The sequence below is a fragment of the Sebastes fasciatus genome, chromosome 3, assembly GCF_043250625.1.
Source record: "Sebastes fasciatus isolate fSebFas1 chromosome 3, fSebFas1.pri, whole genome shotgun sequence".
In the NCBI taxonomy this organism is placed as follows: Eukaryota; Metazoa; Chordata; class Actinopteri; order Perciformes; family Sebastidae; genus Sebastes; species Sebastes fasciatus.
Window position 1 is genome coordinate 25000576 of NC_133797.1, and position 18962 is coordinate 25019537.

General features: G+C 39.3%; 1 protein-coding gene across 1 annotated transcript in view; it reads left to right on the forward strand.

Moving 5' to 3' along the window:
• The window catches only part of LOC141764522 (NACHT, LRR and PYD domains-containing protein 3-like), a 78208-nt gene extending 60206 nt beyond the window's left edge, over positions 1 to 18002 (forward strand). The window contains exons 3-11 of the mRNA XM_074629819.1: positions 2298 to 2366; positions 4928 to 6791; positions 7137 to 7310; positions 8851 to 9024; positions 14043 to 14216; positions 14884 to 15057; positions 15225 to 15398; positions 15873 to 15919; positions 16390 to 18002. Coding sequence (XP_074485920.1) covers positions 2298 to 2366; positions 4928 to 6791; positions 7137 to 7310; positions 8851 to 9024; positions 14043 to 14216; positions 14884 to 15057; positions 15225 to 15398; positions 15873 to 15919; positions 16390 to 16748 — 3209 coding nt within the window. The 3' untranslated portion in view covers positions 16749 to 18002. The remainder of the gene's footprint in view (positions 1 to 2297; positions 2367 to 4927; positions 6792 to 7136; positions 7311 to 8850; positions 9025 to 14042; positions 14217 to 14883; positions 15058 to 15224; positions 15399 to 15872; positions 15920 to 16389) is intronic.
• Positions 18003 to 18962: the final 960 nt, after the last annotated feature.

Here is an 18962-nt window from a genome sequence, read left to right on the forward strand (position 1 = left end):
CTCCTCGTGAGCAAACTGCTCCAGCTGTCTCAGGTTTGAAGGGTGCCTTCTCCAGACTGCATGTTTCAGCTCCTTCCACAGATGTTCAATAGGATTTAGATCAGGGCTCATAGAAGTCCAATGTTTTGTTCTTAGCCATTCTTGGGTGTTTTTAGCTGTGTGTTTTGTGTCATTATCCTGTTTGAGGACCCATGACCTGCAACTGAGACCAAGCTTTCTGACACTGGGCAGCACATTTCGCTCCAGAATGCCTTGATAGTCTTGAGATTTCATTGCACCCTGCACAGATTCAAGACACCCTGTGCCAGATGCAACAAAGCAGCCCCATAACATAACCGAGCCTCCTCCATGTTTCACATTAGGTACAGTGTTCTTTTCTTTGGATGCTTCATTTTTGCATCTGTGAACATAGAGCTGATGTGACTTGCCAAAAAGCTCCAGTTTTGTCTCATCTATCCAAAGGACATTGTCCCAGAAGCTTTGTGGCTTGTCAATATGCATTTTGGAAAATTCCAGTCTCGCTTTTTTATGATTTGGTGTCCTCCTCGGTTGTCTTCCATTAAGTCCACTTTGGCTCAAACAATGACGGATGGTGCGATCTGACACTGATGTACCTTGACCTTGGAGTTCACCTCTAATCTCTTTGGAAGTTGTTCTGGGCTCTTTGGTTACCATTCGTGTTATCCGTCTCTTCAATTTGTCATCAATTTTCCTCTTGCGGCCACGTCCAGGGAGGCTGGCTACAGTCCTATGGACCTTAAACTTCTGAATAATATGTGCAGCTGTAGTCACAGGAACATCAAGCTGCTTGGAGATGGTCTTATAGCCTTTACCTTTAACATGAAGGTCTATAATGTTCTTTCTAATCTCCTGAGACAACTCTCTCCTTAGCTTTCTGTGGTCCATGTTCAGTGTGGTACACACCATGATACCAAACAGCACAGTGACTACTTTTCACCCTTTAAATAGGCAGACTGACTGATTACAAGTTTGAAGATACTTGTGATGCTATTTACAGGACACACCTTAGTTTAATATGTCCCTATGGTCACATTATTTTACATCTTTTCTAGGGGTACCATAATTTTTTGTCCAGGTCAGTTTCATTAGTTTGTTTTTTTAAATGATTCTGTTGAACCAAAATTCAAAAACAATGTCTGATTTTCATTAGTTCATTTTCAGTAAATTTTTATTTATTATTACTTTTGTCAGTTTCAAGTTATTTCAGTGACCATTGTGGGTTTTTCTCTCTTTAACGGAAGGGTACCAACAACTTTGCCTACGTCTGTATATGTTGTCCATTTTTTTTGTATTTTACAAATTGATCATATCATAGTCTTGAGGGGTAGTTGCATCTTTTCATACCGTTACATTTACAGTTGTAGTCCAGTCATCCTCTGTTGAAGGATTTGCTTGCAGCCATTTCCATGTGATGGCTTTTTTGCCTGCAGCCAAAAGTACATTAAAGAGATATTCATCCCGTGCCAACTTGAGGTGCAGAAACCTAATTTAGAATCACCTTTCTTCCCTATCTATATGTAGATAGGTAGTTGGACCTTTCTCATATTAACACCTATTTAGTTACAAAATCATGATTTTTAGTTGCTGTATTTTTGATTAACTTCGTGAGGCCATTATTGCCTAAGTAGTGGCGGGCTCACAGGGATTTGTTTTTTCCACAAATTGTGACTTTTAACTGATCTGCGGTGCATATAAGATTTGCTTCCTGTGTTAATGTGTTAGTGCAACTAAGGGTTAAGTGCAGTGTGGATAAGTTTAAAAGTTTAGGGGTTGTTTTATACATTAAATTAGTTCTTGACTAACTGTGTTAGATAAGTAGTAGAGTGATGCAGATGATCACAAATTTAAGATTGTTGACCGACTGTGAGGAGTATTTGCATGCCAGTACATCCCTTTTTGGTTTACGTAATTTATCACTAATTTCAATGTTACTATGCTAGGCTACAGATATAGTAACTTGTCTTTATAGTTTATCACAGCCTTTATTATTTTGTAGTTTGAATTATTTCATATATTCACATTTTCTTTTAGAAATGGTATGTAGAAGATTACAGTTATTATTATACAGATTAATTGGTGTTACATCCATGTTGATTATTAATGCCCCACAGCGATCACACTCCAACTCATCAGCTATTCAAAATGAAATTATATAACCTACAGTACATAACACAAACAAAATTAAAAAAAACAATTAACAAGTACTGCTTAACTTAATGATAACTGATAACTAATAAGTCAAATTGATAAAACAACATATAACCTCTCTCACACAGCGTCAGTGGATGTCAATGATGTTGGAGAGACTTCAGAGAACAGAGGAACTTGCTCCTCTCAGAGTGAAGGTAAAGCTGCTGTATTCTCTGGTTTGTATTGAAGCCCTGACAGACAAAGTGTCGTAAATGTTAGAAAAATTGAAGTGTAAATAAGTTCTACTTTCTGTGTGTGACATTATGACTCCATTATGAGAGAGAAAGCTTAATTCAGTTCCTTCAAAATAGGCCCTAGAAGCTATTAAAACGTTGTTTACAAAGGTCTTATTTGACATATTTATTATACTACATACTTATTTTTAGCCAAATCGTAGAACTACAACTTCCGTGTCCGTCATGTGATGCCATTGAGCCCAAAAATACTTTTTACATTGAGAAAGAGACGTCTGTAAATCAGCAGATTTTTTTTTATTTTTAGGTAAATCAACTTCCCAGTACGAACACTTGAATATCCTTTATTTAAATCATTATGTCCTAAAAGTTGTAAAATGCAAAATAGCCGAATCCACACTGGAAACATAGAAAATTGGCGTGGTTTGTGCACGGCCCAGGACAGGAGGGCTCTGCAGCAGGTGATTGAAACCGCCCAGGACATCATTGGTACCCACCTACTGAGCATCAGTGCTATCGGTAAGGTGAGGTGCCTGCGCAGAGACAATACCAGCAACAGCCTGTTCACCCTGCTGCCGTCTGGCGAGCGATACAGAAGTCTCCACTGTCGTACCACCAGACTACAGAGCAGCTTCTTTTCTCAGGTGTCCTCCATACCCCCCCATTAAAATAGGGTTTTTTTTAATTTATTTTTATTTGTGTAGCATAAAGGGACTACAACTTGCATTTCGTCACGTATAAATTAACCTTGAACCTTGAGAAAGGAAATAGTTAAACCGATGCTACAGGACTTTTGTTTGTGACATTTTAACCAGTAGATGGCAGCAACCCCAGCAGCTGCTCAGTGGTCACCAGTCCAGGGGTCTCATTTATAACCTTATATGTAGAATGATGCCTCTCACACATTTAATTCCACTTCATACTTATATCCACTTTATCACAAACATTTAAAACAGCAGTCTTATTTGTGCTAGTGAGCCATAACTATTCCATAAGAACCTTACAAATGTAAAAGATATCAACCAACTCAAATCTCAAATCAAATTCCGCTCAATATCTCATCAGCGCTGTCTCACCATCACGTTCCCTCCACCTCCGGAGCGCAGAGAAGATCGGGCTGGACTACCGACAGTCGCAGTCAGCTGTGGAGCAGCTGTGGAAATCATCATCATTGGGTTGTAGAAATCCAAAATTATATCAAATAGCATTAAAGAATGGCAAAACAGAGCGCCAATAGTTTTAATAATATCTTCTAATAGTGTGCAGATATCATCAAGTACGATTTTAGTTTTCATAAAGTTGTTGTGTGATAAATCGCTGCAGTTAACATGACATGACTTATTCATTTATGTATGGTTTATTAGATAGGGACAGATACAGTATACATGGACAAAATGAAAACAGCTATATGCAACTATCAGACTCGTCTCCAGTGCGCCACCGCGGTGCGCCACTCTGCCTCATCCAGTCACCTCCTCCCGGCACATATTCACCAGTATGGATTGTGTAAATTAAGTGGGGAAATAAAGCCAGTGACAGCTCTCGCACGATCGTTACACTCCATATCCTCTTTATCATTAGCAGTCCAAATCTTAATGCAGGCAGGTTCGCTATAAAAACTTAAATAAATAAATAAATTGTGTTCACCTATCAAACTTCCTTTTTCTAATGATATCCAGGTGGGGGATATTACTGATTGTCTTGATCATTTTGGCAAGTTGTGAAACGATCAGTCTGATTGCTGTAAACATATAAACACTGCAGTGACACTCGTAACACGCTGCATGGTGGATATACCGGCACTGAGGACTACATGACGTGAATGACAGAATTAGGAGGGAACGAGTGTTCAGAGACCTCCTCACCTACAAGCACCTCGATCTCTGTGTCAGAAAAAAAAACTTTTCTTGGTCTTCCTCTCGGTAGTCGCCGTGATTCACCGTCAAGATCCACTGATCAACAGGCTCATTTACATGCAGAAACAATCATGAGGTGCTTTGCATCGACCATTGATGGCTGAATGTGGCCGTGTAGAGGGCGGAATATGAGGCGGATCCACGTGTGCACATTTCCAGGTGGGCTGTAATTTATAAAGGGAACATTGCCTGCAGGTGTACGCACGCACAGTTTTATAAATCCGATTTTTTTTTGGCGCACGCCATTTTCAGCTTTTGTGCGCACGTACATTTTTAGTATGGATCCTACGCACTGTTTTATAAATGAGACCCCAGGGCTGTGGTTGCGCTGTTGTAAAGCTGGGGTGTACAAAAGAGAATGATAAGTTCAACGTTAAGATAACTTGCTGTTACACAATTACAAAGCTTTGACTATTAGAATACTGTCCGCAGACAATTTGCTCCCCCTTTAACTAAAAAGTCTGTTTGATTGCACTGTAGTTTCTCTTCAGAAGCAAATGTTTAGCAAAACAAAAAGCATGTGTTTACTGATGCCCATGAGAATAGAGGTATATGTAGAAATGCAGCCTAATTCTATGTTGTGTTTTTTCTATTTATGTCACACAGATGTGATTGTTCCAGTACCAGAGCCACGACCCATCTCATATTACCAACACTTGCTACAATCAAACCTCCAATATGAGTTTATGTGTGCTCAAGAGGGATGGGCACAGAAGAAGGATGAGAAACATCTGGATGATATCTACACAGAGCTGTACATCACAGCTGGGGGTGACATACACATCAACCAACAGCATGAGGTCAGGCAGATTGAGGCAGTGGTGGGGAAGCCAGCAGAAACAGAGAAACCAATTAAACCTTGTGACATGTTCAAACCCCCCTCTGGAAGATATAAACCCATAAGAACAGTGCTGACCAATGGAATCGCAGGAGTTGGAAAAACATTTTTGGTGCGTAAGTTTGTGTTGGACTGGGCTGAAGGAAGAGCCAATCAAGATGTGCATCTCATTTTCCTCTTCACCTTCCGCCAGCTGAATTTATGGAAGGGAGAAAAGTTGTGTCTGGCAGAGCTCATTCATGAATGTATCACTGAGACCAGAGACATCAAGGACGAAGCTCTTAATCACATCTTTACAACTCTGCAATCAAAAGGAAACAAGAACTATGACAAGAGCGAATTCAAACTTCTGTTTGTTTTGGATGGACTGGATGAGAGCCGCCTTGATCTGGACTGCTCTACCAGTGAAAATCAGGCAGTTAACTTTGATGTGACAGCGTCGATCTCAGTGGATGTGCTGCTGACAAGTCTCATAAAAAAGAAACTGCTCCCCTCTGCTCGCCTCTGGATAACCACACGACCTGCCGCAGCCAATCAAATCCATTCTGATTGTGTTGACATGGTGACAGAGGTCAGAGGGTTCACTGACCCCCAGAAGGAGGAGTACTTCAGGAAGAGATTCAGAGATGAGGAGAAGGTCAACAGAATCATCTCCCACATCAAGACATCACGAAGCCTCCACATCATGTGCCACATCCCGGTCTTCTGCTGGATCACGTCTACAGTTCTGGAGGATTTGTCGAAAACCAGAGAGGGAAGAGAACTGCCCAAGACCCTGACTGAGATGTATGCAAAATTCTTGGTGTTTCAGATTCATCAGACAAAAAAGAAGTATGGCCAAAGAAAGTGCATTCAGTACATTAAGTCATTAGCAAAACTAGCTTTCCGCCAGTTGGAAAAAGTCGACTTGATCTTCTATGAGAAAGATCTCAAAGAGAGTGGCATTGACGTCAGTGGAGCCTCGGTTTGCTCAGGAGTGTTCACAGAGATCTTCAAAGAGGAATGTGGGACGAAGAACGAAGACAAGATGTTTAGCTTCGTCCACCTGAGTGTTCAGGAGTTTTTGGCAGCTTTATATGTAGAGAGGGCAATCATTAACAGAAACAAGAATGTGATGTGTGAGCTAGGGCAAACATGTGGCGAACATGTGCGAATGGTGTTCAACAAAACATCTATGACAGAAGTCCACAAATTTGCTATTGACAAGGCCTTGCAGAATCCAAATGGACACCTGGATTTGTTCCTCCGATTCCTCCTGGGTCTTTCACTGGAGACCAATCAGAATCTCCTACGAGACCTAATGAAAAGGAAAAGAAGCTCAGAGACCAATCGGAAAACAGTTGAGTACATCAAGAAGAAGATCAGTGAGAATCCGGCTCCAGAGAGAAGCATCAATCTGTTCCACTGCCTGAATGAACTGAATGATCGTTCTCTAGTGGAGGAGATCCAACAGTACCTGAGTTCAGGATGTCTCACCACAGATAAACTGTCTCCTGCTCAGTGGTCAGCTCTGGGCTTCATCTTACTGTCATCAGAAGACGATCTGGAAGTGTTTGACCTGAAGAAATACTCTGCTTCAGAGGAGGCTCTTCTGAGGTTGCTGCCTGTGGCCAAAGCCTCCAAAAAAGCTCTGTAAGTGCACAGATAACTGCAGATACTAAGTGTATCACATGTGTTGGATTGTTCTCAACAAATTAAAGTTTTAATAAACTGATACTCACAAGATTTAGTCAACACATTGATTAGTTGATCAATTGAAAAGTCTGTCAAATTGTTTCTTCAGTGAAATTGTACCTCCACAGAATGGATGAAAATCAGAGTGTAGTTAATTTAAGGCTAAAATTTATTTCTGTACATTACTGTGATCCCAGATCGATTCATCAACTCAGAGACGGCAACCATAGAAATGTGTTTCTCACATTGTTGATAATATAGAAACAGTTTCAGTGTTTGTGTTTATCACTAACTCTTCTTCAGGCTGAGTGGCTGTAATCTGTCAGAGACAAGCTGTGCAGTTCTGTCCTCAGTCTTCAGCTCTCGGTCCTCTAGTCTGAGAGAGCTGGACCTGAGTAACAACGACCTGCAGGATTCAGGAGTGAAGTGGCTCTGTGATGGACTGAAGAATCCACAATGTAAACTGGAGACTCTCAGGTCAGATCACATTGTTATGCTTTTGTGTAATGCTGTGTCGTACCTGTGTACATTGCAGAAATTCAGGGCAAACACACAAGCATGATATGGAAACTTGAAGGAACTAGTGCACAAACACAGAGAATGGACTTTTCAGCGAAGTAGAACATATCTTTGGGCAACATATTTCCATATTCATGGACTCTGGATGTTTGATTGAGGGACAAAAATGTGGAAACCGCATATCAGACAGAGAATTCTGAGCAAGGGAATTCTGTCAGAAGTTCTCATCATAACACTGTTTCCTCATTGATGAAACAAACATGGATTTTTGCTGACTAACTATGGAGACGGGTTGCTGTGCAACATCACAGAGATGTGCACGCAATTAGGGGGTAAAAAGCACTGCATGTCTAGCAGAGCCAACCTCCAAAGCAGAGACGACAAGAGATGTTGTGCAGCAAACTGCACCAACCGCAGAAATGATGGATTGAAAATGTTTAATATTCAGAGGGGATCACATGTCTTTACTAAAAACTGAAGGAGACTATGGATCCAGGCCTGGTGGGCAAAAGCATTCTAGTCACACAGCGTTAGCAAAGCAGCAGGTGGTCATGGTTAGCTGTTCCACAGATCGATAAAAATGAACTGATCAACAACATGGTGATCGACCCACACTCTAAGGAAATATTTATATATATTTAGCGACTGTGCCTTAAAACTTAAGTGACGAAAGACGTAGTTTTGTCTCTAAATTACTGTAACGTTATGCGAATACAGCAGGGGAAAGCTCACTCTGTTATGCCATAATGTTACATTTTGAAGGGAAGACGTCTGATAGTCTACCGGGGCAGCCGCTCTTCCTCCCCAGCGGTCACAACAATAAGTGGCTGTGGAAGCTAACGTTAGCTAACATTTGTTTGGATTGAATCGGACATATCAGCAATGCTGTATTGACTTTTGGTGTTACGTTTCCGACTGGGGGCTAACCGCTAACATTATCTTGCAACCAGCAACACGCTATTAGCTACATAGATATCCATCAGGGGTATAATGTTAATATTCACCTGCCCGACATACAAAGAGCTGCTGTGTGACTGGTTGTACTAATAACAAGACCAAAATCCAAGTCTCCAGTCTTATATTATTATTATACCTGTTGAGGAAGGAAAAAGTGTCTAGTGGCGACCGTCGATAGAGGCTCACGTAACTTGAACTCCGACCACAGTGTCAACCAAACAGACCCTGGTCTCCCAGATATCTGGTGGTCAGACTCTGCAGGGGTCGATATAGTCAACACGAATGTACAAACAATGCAAAATCTACGTTGATGACAACCGGCTGCCAAAGCGCTTTGGCCCCTTGAATGCGCACGCACCCAGTAATGTTTGTGGCTTTGATGGCCATATACTGTATATGTTTGCACTTTACATCATAAGAACAAACACACAAATTTACTTGATATGGTGTATACACTGAATATTGTTCACTGACACGAAACATATCTGGGATGTTAAAGCAAAACAAAAAGGAAAATATTTTTTACTTATTTCTATTTCAGGTTGAGTCAAACTGGACTCACAATGGAATGCTGTCAGGAGCTCTCATCAGTTCTCAGCTCTCAGTCCTCCCGTCTGAGAGAGCTGGACCTGAGTAACAACGAACTGCAGGATTCAGGAGTGAAGCTGGTCTTTGTTGGACTGGAGAGTCCACTATGTACACTGGAGACTCTCAGGTCAGATCATTCTGTGGCGATTTTGTCTTCTCATTTTACTGGTTTCTCGTTTTTTTTTTTTTTATATTATTTTTATTGACAAATTTTAACGACAACCCATACATCAAACAAAAATCAAAACCCGCAACCAAACCCGAAAGTTCACGCACCTGCACTCGCACACTCACACACACACCCACACACTTTTACACCCGGGGAGGAGTAATATAAATACCTAAGAGAGAATTATCTAAACCGCATGTCAAGGACAAAACATACATATCTTTACATACAATATCATCCATGTGATAGTTAAATGCAAGCCGTCCATAGTGGGAGTATTCAACAACAGAACAGAGAAAAGGAAAAACAAAACAATCAATATATGAATACAAATATTGTCAAACTGAGTCCAAATATTGCAAAATGGGGCCCCAAGATTCTTCCCATTTATGTTGACATTTTAAATTATTGGCTCGCAATTTCTCCATGTGGATAACTGAGACCAATTCATGCAACCAGTTTCTGAAGCACGGTGGAGTTGATGTCTTCCAGTCTTTGAGAATAAGTTTTTTTGCTAATACCATGCCCATCAATAGAGCTGTTTGAATATGTAAAGGGAGAGTTGAGGAGTCTACTGAGGATACAAAAAGAGCCAAGTCTCTGTCAGGAGAGAGAGTCCTTTGATAAACCCCAGAAAAGAAGAAGAAGATTCTTGATCAAAACTGATAAATTAATGGACAGTCCCAAAATAAATGCAGCAATGTACCATCATTTGATTTACATTTATCACAAATTGGAGACACAGAGGGGTTAAATTTATGTAACATGACTTTAGAATAATGAAAACGGTGAATCACTTTGAACTGAATTAACCTATGCCTGCTATTTATTGAACAACTATGAATGCGGGAGAGTGCAGTCTTCCATAGTTTATCATTAATTTCCCTTTCCCAAGCCTTCTTAATACAGTTAGCAGATTCAGAATCTTTGGAGAAATAATTCACAAATTTGGAGATAAGCTTCTTACTCTCTGGTGAAAGAGAAAGCAAATCTAGAAAAGCATTTCTATCGCATGTAGATTAAAAATTTTGAATATTTTCCCTCACAAAGTGCCTAAGTTGCATATAACGGAAAAAATTGGAGTGTGGTAAATTACACTTTGAGCTTAATTGACCGAAAGATGCAAACTTGTTGTCTAAATAAAAGTCCATTATGCACTTCAGCCCTTTTACACACCATACAGCAAATGTATTGTCCAGCAATGCTGGGCTAAAGGCATGGTTGTGGCAAAATGGTGTATATATTGAAATATGAGGGACTTTGTAGATATGTTTAATTTGATTAAGAATTTTCAGTGAATTTCTGACAACAAAACTATGACTTACTGATTTAATAGCAGATACAAGATTAGTGTAGAGTAAGGAGGATAATGAGGAATATGGTTTTATTAAAGACATAAGCTCCAGTTTTAGCCAGAGGGGGGCAGAATTGAGTGATTCGTGGTCTGGAGAGCCCCATTGCCAGTATGCCAGTGCCCTAGCATTGGCTGCCCAGTAGTAGTCTTTAAATACTGGAAGACCCAGACCACCATCCAAAGTGGGCCTGAATAGATGTTTTTTAGATAGTCTGTGTTTTTTATAACCCCAGATAAAATCTAAAATAATTGTCTCTAGCTTCTTAAAAAAATCAGCTGAGATCCATATCGGCAAATTTTGAAAGAGATATAAAAATCTTGGTAGAGATACCATCTTAATGGCATTTACTCTGCCAATCATAGATAGGGGCAGAGTCCTCCAGTATTATATGCTGCGTTTTAATTTATCAATACCTTCTAACACATTTAATTTGAGCAAAATTTTAGGATTTTTTGAGATTCCTAAATTCCTAAGTCCTATGTGATATAGTTCTGAACAATCTTAAAGGGGCAATCTTGTAAAATTGTATTTTCACTAGTAAACATGAGTTCACTTTTACCCCAGTTTATTGTGTAACCAGAAATTTTACTGAATATTTCAATATATTGTAAAAGATAAGGAACACCCACTTCAGGATTCATTAAAGTAACAAGTAAATCATCGACGTAAAGTGTAACAAGACATTCTGCTGTACCAGCTGGAATACCCTTTATATGTGGGTGATTTCTTATCCCAATTGCCAAAGGTTCTAGTGCTATATTAAATAACAAAGGGGACAAGCAATCTCCCTGTCTCACACCCCGATGTAAACTAAATGGCACTGAGGTGGTATTATTTGTTAAGACAGAGGATTTAGGAGAGCAATAAATCATTTCTATCCAGTCCACAAAAGTTTTCCCAAATCCAACCCTCATCAAAGTTTCAAATAAGTAAGGCCATTCGATAGAGTCAAAAGCTTTATGGGCGTCCAATGTCAGGACGGCTGCTTGAGTGTTCTTACCTAAGTCAGAATACAATATGTTTAACACGCGACGCACATTGAAAAAGGAAAGCCTGCCTGGGATAAAGCCCACTTGATCTGGGTGGATAATTGTTGCTATATGTTCATTTAATCTGGTGGCCAATACTTTTGTTAAAATGTTATGATCTAGATTGAGCAAAGAAATGGGTCGGTAATTAGCAGGATCCATGGGATCTTTTCCCTTTTTCAATAACAGACATATGTTTGCCTCATAGAGGGACTGTGGAAGCGTTTTTCTTGCAATTGAATCATTTATCATTCTAAGTAAGAAAGGTCTTAATATCTCATGAAATGCTTGGTAAAACTCAGCACCAAACCCATCCGGTCCAGGGCATTTACTGGTGGGGAATGCCTTAATTGCTTCCACTAACTCAGCAACAGAAAACCTTTCATCCAAAGAGCGCTGATTGCTCTCATTTAGATGTGGCAGAGTTAAAGGACTAAAGAACTGGGAATAATCTGTCTCTGTTGCTGTGGACGTAGAGGTATAGAGAGTAGAGTAGAATTCTTTAAAACAATTGTTAATATCTTGTTGGTCAGTGAGTACTTCACCGGTTTTGGACTGTATTTTATGAATAGCAGTCTTTGCCTGCTCTCCTTTAAGTTGTCTTGACAGTAATTTTTGTGGTTTATCACTCAATTCAAAATGTTTTTGTCTCGTCTTCAGTAGTAGGTTACTTATTTCCCCTCCAAGGACAGAGTTATATTCTGATTTTAATTTCAGGATCTTGCTATAGTCAGACTGTAAAAGAGATGTTTTATATATTTGTTCTATATGAGTAATGTCTTGTTCGATTTCTTTCAGTCTCTTACATTTTTCCTTTTTCCTTGAGGTCTCAAAAGAAATAATAAATCCTCTCATTGTAACTTTAAGTGCTTCCCAGAGAGTAGAGTCTGAAACTTCTCCGTTATCATTGATCTCTAAAAAGTCTCTGAGTTTATTGGCCATGTGTTCTTTAAATCCTGGTGATGACAGTAGTAGAGGGTTAAATCTCCAATTATATTTTGGTTTGGAAAGGGAGGACTGTAGCTGCAGCATAACAGGACTGTGATCAGAAATCAATATATTGTGTTAAAGTGTGTTGCTAATATTGGGGATTGAACCAGCCTACGGAAAAAGGAAAGATTCCCCATAGTATTGGGGAAACGCATTGCAAATGGCCAGCAGCCGAAAGTCCCTCTCGGAAAAATCTTAGGTGCAGACAATGGGCTACACCACAAATCCAGTCACTCCGCAGTGGAAAAAAATACAAAGAAAAAAAATAATATAGAACTTAATCCGCCGTCTTGTTCGTTTTTAACTTAGATGGAGTAGAAGTTCCCAGTTCGAAAGCCTACTTTTTCAACTCAGATTCTATGAAGGACTTGACGTCTCCTGGGTAGGTAAACACCTTTACCTGGTCGTTGTGCTGAACATGAAGCTTAGCTGGAAAACGCAAAGAGTATTTTACCTCCCTCTCCCTGAGCGCTTGAGTTACCTCACGGAATCCTCTTCTCTGTGCCATCACCTCCGCAGTATAATCAGCATAAACGTAGACCCAATGGCCGTTGTAGATCATCTGTTGTTGCCGACTCAGTCGTAGAATCAATTCTTTCTCCTGGTAGAAGTGAATCCTGGCTATGATGCTCCTTGGTCTTTTTACATCCGTAGGTTTTGGCACGGGTATGCGGTGCACTCGATCCACTACCACGGGCTTTGCAAAGTTGCTCACCCCGAGTAACTTCGGTATTAATCCAGCGATGAACTCCTTGGGTCTGCCTTTCTCTTCATCCTCGGGGATCCCCACAATCTTAATATTGTTACGTCTCGAGCACCCCTCAATTTCATCAATCTTCGTTAGAAGCCTTTCATTTGACTTTTTCATATCTGTCAGGCACAGCTCCAGCGTTTGAATACGCCGCTCGTGGTCAGAGCCCTGTTCCTCTGCAGCAACAATTCTTTCAGTCAGTGCCAGATGAGTGTTCATAAGAGTTTCAAATTTGTGATCTAGGAGGTCGAATCGCTTATTGATTGATTCCAGGATTTTGTCGGATATCTTTTCCCACATATGCGGCGATTCTTCCTCCCCATCAGGCCCATCATGCGCAACAGCTGTGCCAGATTGTTTGGCGTTCTTTGTTTGACCGGCATTTTCACTGATTTCAAAGTTAGTATGGGTGAAAATCACACAATGACTGTTAAAGTGATAAAAACTATAAACGCCACTGACTTCTTCAGTCAATTTTAAACTAGACGGCAGGATTAATAAAGAACTAACTATTTCTCCACCCGGAGCGCTGAGAGACCCGACTACTCCATGTGTGCCTCACTTGCGCAACCCGAACATTACTTCTAAAAAAATGTTTTTAAAAATGAAGCAGCAGGAAACATTTAAAAAACATTTCACTGGACCTAGAAGCAAGATCCTCTATTACCAATCAGTAACTCATCAATAGAACAAGGAAATTCTAAAATTGAGAAGCTTTTTTTTACTTTGTAGATAATATAAACTATATCTGTGTTTCTTTTTCACTAACTCTTCTTCAGGCTGAGTGGCTGTAATCTGTCAGAGAGAAGCTGTGAAGCTCTGGAAAATATTTTTTACTTATTTCTATTTCAGGTTGAGTCAAACTGGGCTCACAATGGAATGCTGTCAGGAGCTCTCATCAGTTCTCAGCTCTCAGTCTTCTAGTCTGAGAGAGCTGGACCTGAGTAACAATGACCTGCAGGATTCAGGAGTGAAGCTGGTCTGTGTTGGACTGGAGAGTTCACACTGTACACTGGAGACTCTCAGGTCAGATCTGAATCTGATGCTTTTGTGTAACACTGTATTGTGCCTGCCTTTGCCCAATATCAGCTTGGATCGCCTCCAGCCCCCCCGTGACCCTGAATAGGAAAAGCGGTTACGGATAATGAATGAATGAATGAATGAATGAATGAATGAATGATTGTATTGTGCATCAAACATTAAATGTTTTCTAGTTTAGTTTTGCACTGCATGCCTATTGCTGCAAAATATTTTTTTCTTGACCAGGTTCAGCTAATCATTATTATCATTTGCACTTTGAACCATAAAAACATTAAACAAATGTACTTGATAAATACACTAAACCCTATCTTATATGGAGCCAGGACAGTGACTTTAAATTTAGCCATTGGATGGGATAGGATAGGATAGGATGAACTTTATTAATACCCAAAGGGGAAACTGGTTTGCATAGACACGACACAATAAGTCAACTACACAAGATAACACCACGCAGTTCATTGAAGGGAAGTACATAGTTCCAACAATGACCACAATCCCAACAACTTTTTCAGTTCAGGTTTTGTTTTCAAAGCCAAATTATATTTTCAATTCAGTTAAACTGTCTTGGCTCCACAGTCCTACGGTTCTCTAAGACACTAAACTGAAACATAGTATTGTAATATAGTATGTGTTTTACTAATTTACATTGTAGGTTGAGTCAAACCAGGCTTACAAGGAAATGCTGTCAGGAGTTCTCCTCAGTTCTCAGCTCTCAGTCCTCTAGTCTGAGAGAGCTGGACCTGAGTAACAACGACCTGCAGGATTCAGGAGTGAAGCTGGTCTCTGCTGGATTGGAGAGTCCACAATGTACACTGGAGAGTCTCAGGTCAGTATTCATCATTTATTTAACAGATGGCCATTTAAATGGATATACAAGCTGATGTTTACATATTTTTACAAACTTATTTCTTATCATTTCTAATTTCACAATTAATCGCAAATTAATCACAGATCTTTAATCTGTTAAAAATGTGCACGGGGGTATGTGTCCAGGCTGTCTGGCTGTCTGATCACAGAGGAAGGCTGTACTTCTCTGGCCTCAGCTCTGAGATCCAACCCCTCCCATCTGAGAGAGCTGGACCTGAGCTACAATCATCCAGGAGACTCAAGAGAGAAGCTGCTTTCTGCTGGACTGAAGGATCCACACTGGAGACTAGAAACTCTCAGGTATGAGCAAACAACAAGAACTCACACACTGTTTCTCTGTCACACTGACAAGCTGAGGACTGTTGGTTCACAGTCTGTACCAGCAGCACTGCTGATAACAGTGAAGACAGTCACTGATGTTACTGAGAGTCCCTGTCCCCACTGAGACTGACCTCCTAACTGGTCTAATACCGGATCAGGATTCAGTGGTGGTTATACAACAACAACAACTATGACTCTCAGGATTCCTGTTGTGACTGTGAGTTTTAAGTTAGTGATATCATTAGAAAAGTATATATCAGACATATTTTTATTCGTATCATTCATGTAGCTTCTCTCAGGACTTTGTTCAGACTGCAGCATTCTGAATGAGCTGCAGATATCTGAGTTTGTTTTAAAGAGACTGACTCCTGTCCTAAATCTGAGAGAAGGTTTATGAAGATCATTGATATGGATGCTTCTGAAGGTTCATTCTGACTTTGTTTCTTCCTCCAGGATGAAAGATGGTGGAGAGCAGAGGCTGAAACCTGGTCTGAGGAAGTGTAAGTGTGTGTTCACTTTAACCCTCTGAAATCCATTGGTACCAACCATGTCAAGTTAGCTTGTCGGGAAGGAGGTTAAATAACGCTCCAAAGTTTTAGTGAGGAAAAACAATTCTATCAATTCTCGAATGGTAAAAAATGGTTAAATTTAGCACCAAATCTGTGTCACAAATGGTATCAACCCAAAAATTGCTGCAACAACTTATGGGACATATTAGAGCATGGGGATGGCCATCATATACTTCTATAATAATGTTCTAAACCCTTATACACATTTACAACATCGGGTCTATTGTGAGTCTCAGAGGGTAGTTTAAATCAAAAGCTTGTGTATCTGCATTCAACCCTTAGTTTGAAAGAAGACCCAAAACAATGAGACAATTTAATAGTCAGTCTGTTAATAAAGCAGTATATAAACCCATCAGGTGTGTTGGATGATAAACTGTATCGTGTCTTGTTCTCTCTATCAGATGCTTGTAAACTCACACTGGACACAAACACAGTAAACAGAAACCTCAAACTGTCTGACAACAACAGGAAGGTGACAGTAGTGAGAGAGAAGCAGCCATATCCTGATCACCCAGACAGGTTTCAGTACTGGCCTCAACTGATGTGTAGAAATGGTCTGACTGGTCGCTGTTACTGGGAGGTCGAGTGGAGAGGAAGTCTTGATGTAACAGTGAGTTACAGAGGAATCAGGCGGAGAGGAAACAGAGATCACTGCAGGTTTGGAAGGAATGATCTGTCCTGGACTCTGTTGTGTTCTGTTGATGAAGACTACTCTTTCTGGCACAATAACAGAGGTACACAACTCCTCCTCTCCTCCTAACTCATAATTACAAGAAAACATCCGTCTTCCTTTTCTCTCTCCAGTAAATACACTGCATATCTCTGATTTGAAATACCTTGAAATACCTTTCAAGAATGTTTTCATTTGGATTTTTGGTGTAAAGATGTTTTAGTACAGTATCTATTTTCAATAAAGGTTCCACACACACATGAGAATATCAAAAAATGAATGTTTTTCATCTTACTTTGTAAAAATATGATTCCTCAGTGTTTTGTATTTAGTATTTAGATTAGATCCTGATGGGCAAAGTTGGCACCTTGCATGGCAGCCTCTGCCATCAGTGTATGGATGGGTGAATGCTGACATGTAGTGTAAAGCGCTTTGAGTGTTAGGAGGACTCGAAAAGCGCTATATAAATGCTATATAAAAGTCCATTTACCATTTACATATAATGGAAATGCTCAAGTAAAGTACTTCAGAACAGTATTTGAGAAGCCAATTTACTTTGTTAGGCCTACTCTCCACTCCCAAAGCTAAACCATGGATGTATTAAAGATACTGTTTGTAACTTTTTAAACGTATAAATGTACCGGGTCGGGACTAAGGCTGAGATTTAATGTTGATCACAATAACGGCAACTTTTGTGAGACTGAGAGTGAAACTACTGATCATCTGTTTTTCCACTGTATATATTCTGTATAGCCTACATTCTGGGAAGATTTGCAGGACTGGCTGTCAACCAAAATCCAACTATGTGCCCCTCTCACAAGGGAAAATATTGTGTTTGGTATTAACATGAAGGACATTAAGAGTGACTTGAGATTGAACAATCTGATACTGCTGGCAATTTTTTTCATCCATGCATCCAAATGGAGGAAAATGAAACCCCTATTTTCCGTTTTCAAAAGGGACCTTGTGGACAATCATCTCAATGCTTTAAGGCTAATGAAAGAACAACAAGCAAAGTCTCTCCTCAGAGCTTATGAAGAACTGAATATGTACAGTATGATGATGACCAGAGCTACTATGGAAGAGTGCAGTCTTATTACTATTTAGTTATGCATTTCTTTTTTGTTCCTTGAATTATTTTCTACCCCCTCTTTTATTTTTGTTATTATATATATATTTGTTTTATATTTTAAGTTATCTTTCCTATCCAATTGTGCCTTGTATGTTAGAAGTATTGAGTTTAGATTACAATGCCTTAAAGTTTGTAAATGAATTATCTTCAATCAAAAAAAAAAAAAATTATCAATGAGCCATGTTGTTTGTAAATTTGAATTTGTTCAATAAAAAAAAAATTTTGGATAAAAAAAATCTCCCATAAACTAACTGGAAAGACATGTGACCGTTATAGGCTTCTACACTGTTGCCTGACTGCAAAAGGTTATAAAATCACCAACGCGTTTTAGGCTTTGTTTAATTTGACATTTTAGTGAATGTTTTATGTACACTATATAACAACAAACGTGCTTTATATTTCATAATATGGTTTTTGAACCGCTACCTGAAACGCTGCTGATCAAATTGTTCAGGCAGCTGGTCGGTTTATATTATACATTTAATACTCAGTTTAGTAGGTACACCTAGCTAACACTAAGGCAGTCTAAAACCAGTGGTATGTAGACACATTTCTACACTAATGTAGTCTAATACCAGTGGTAGACTTAACAGCACAGAGATTTAGTGCAATAATTCAACTGTGCAATTTACTCTGGCATTAACCCTGTATTTATTTATACAGTACATTTAAACTAATATTCTTATTTATTTATTTAGTCATACTATTCTTGCATTTTCACACACTTGATAATAGATTCCATTTTCAGCATTATTATTTGCACTGTTGTTATACATATTTCTTATTCACATTTTTGTTCCCATATGTTATGCACATATTTTTACAAACTTATTGCTTTCATTTTCATATAATTTCTCAAGGCTATGTTTATATTAAGGCTGTCAATCGATCAAAATATTTAACTGTATTAATTGCAAATTAATCACACATTTTTTTATCTGTTCAAAATATACCTTAAAGGGAGATTTGATTTGAAGTATTTAATACTCTTGTCAACATGGGAGTGGACAAATATGTTTGCTTTATGCAAATGTATGTCTATATGTATTATTGGAAAGCAATTGACAACACAAAACAATGACAAATATTGTCCAGAAACCCTCACAGGTACTGCATTTAAAATGAAAAATATACTCAAATCATAACATGGTAAACTGCAGCCCAACAGGCAA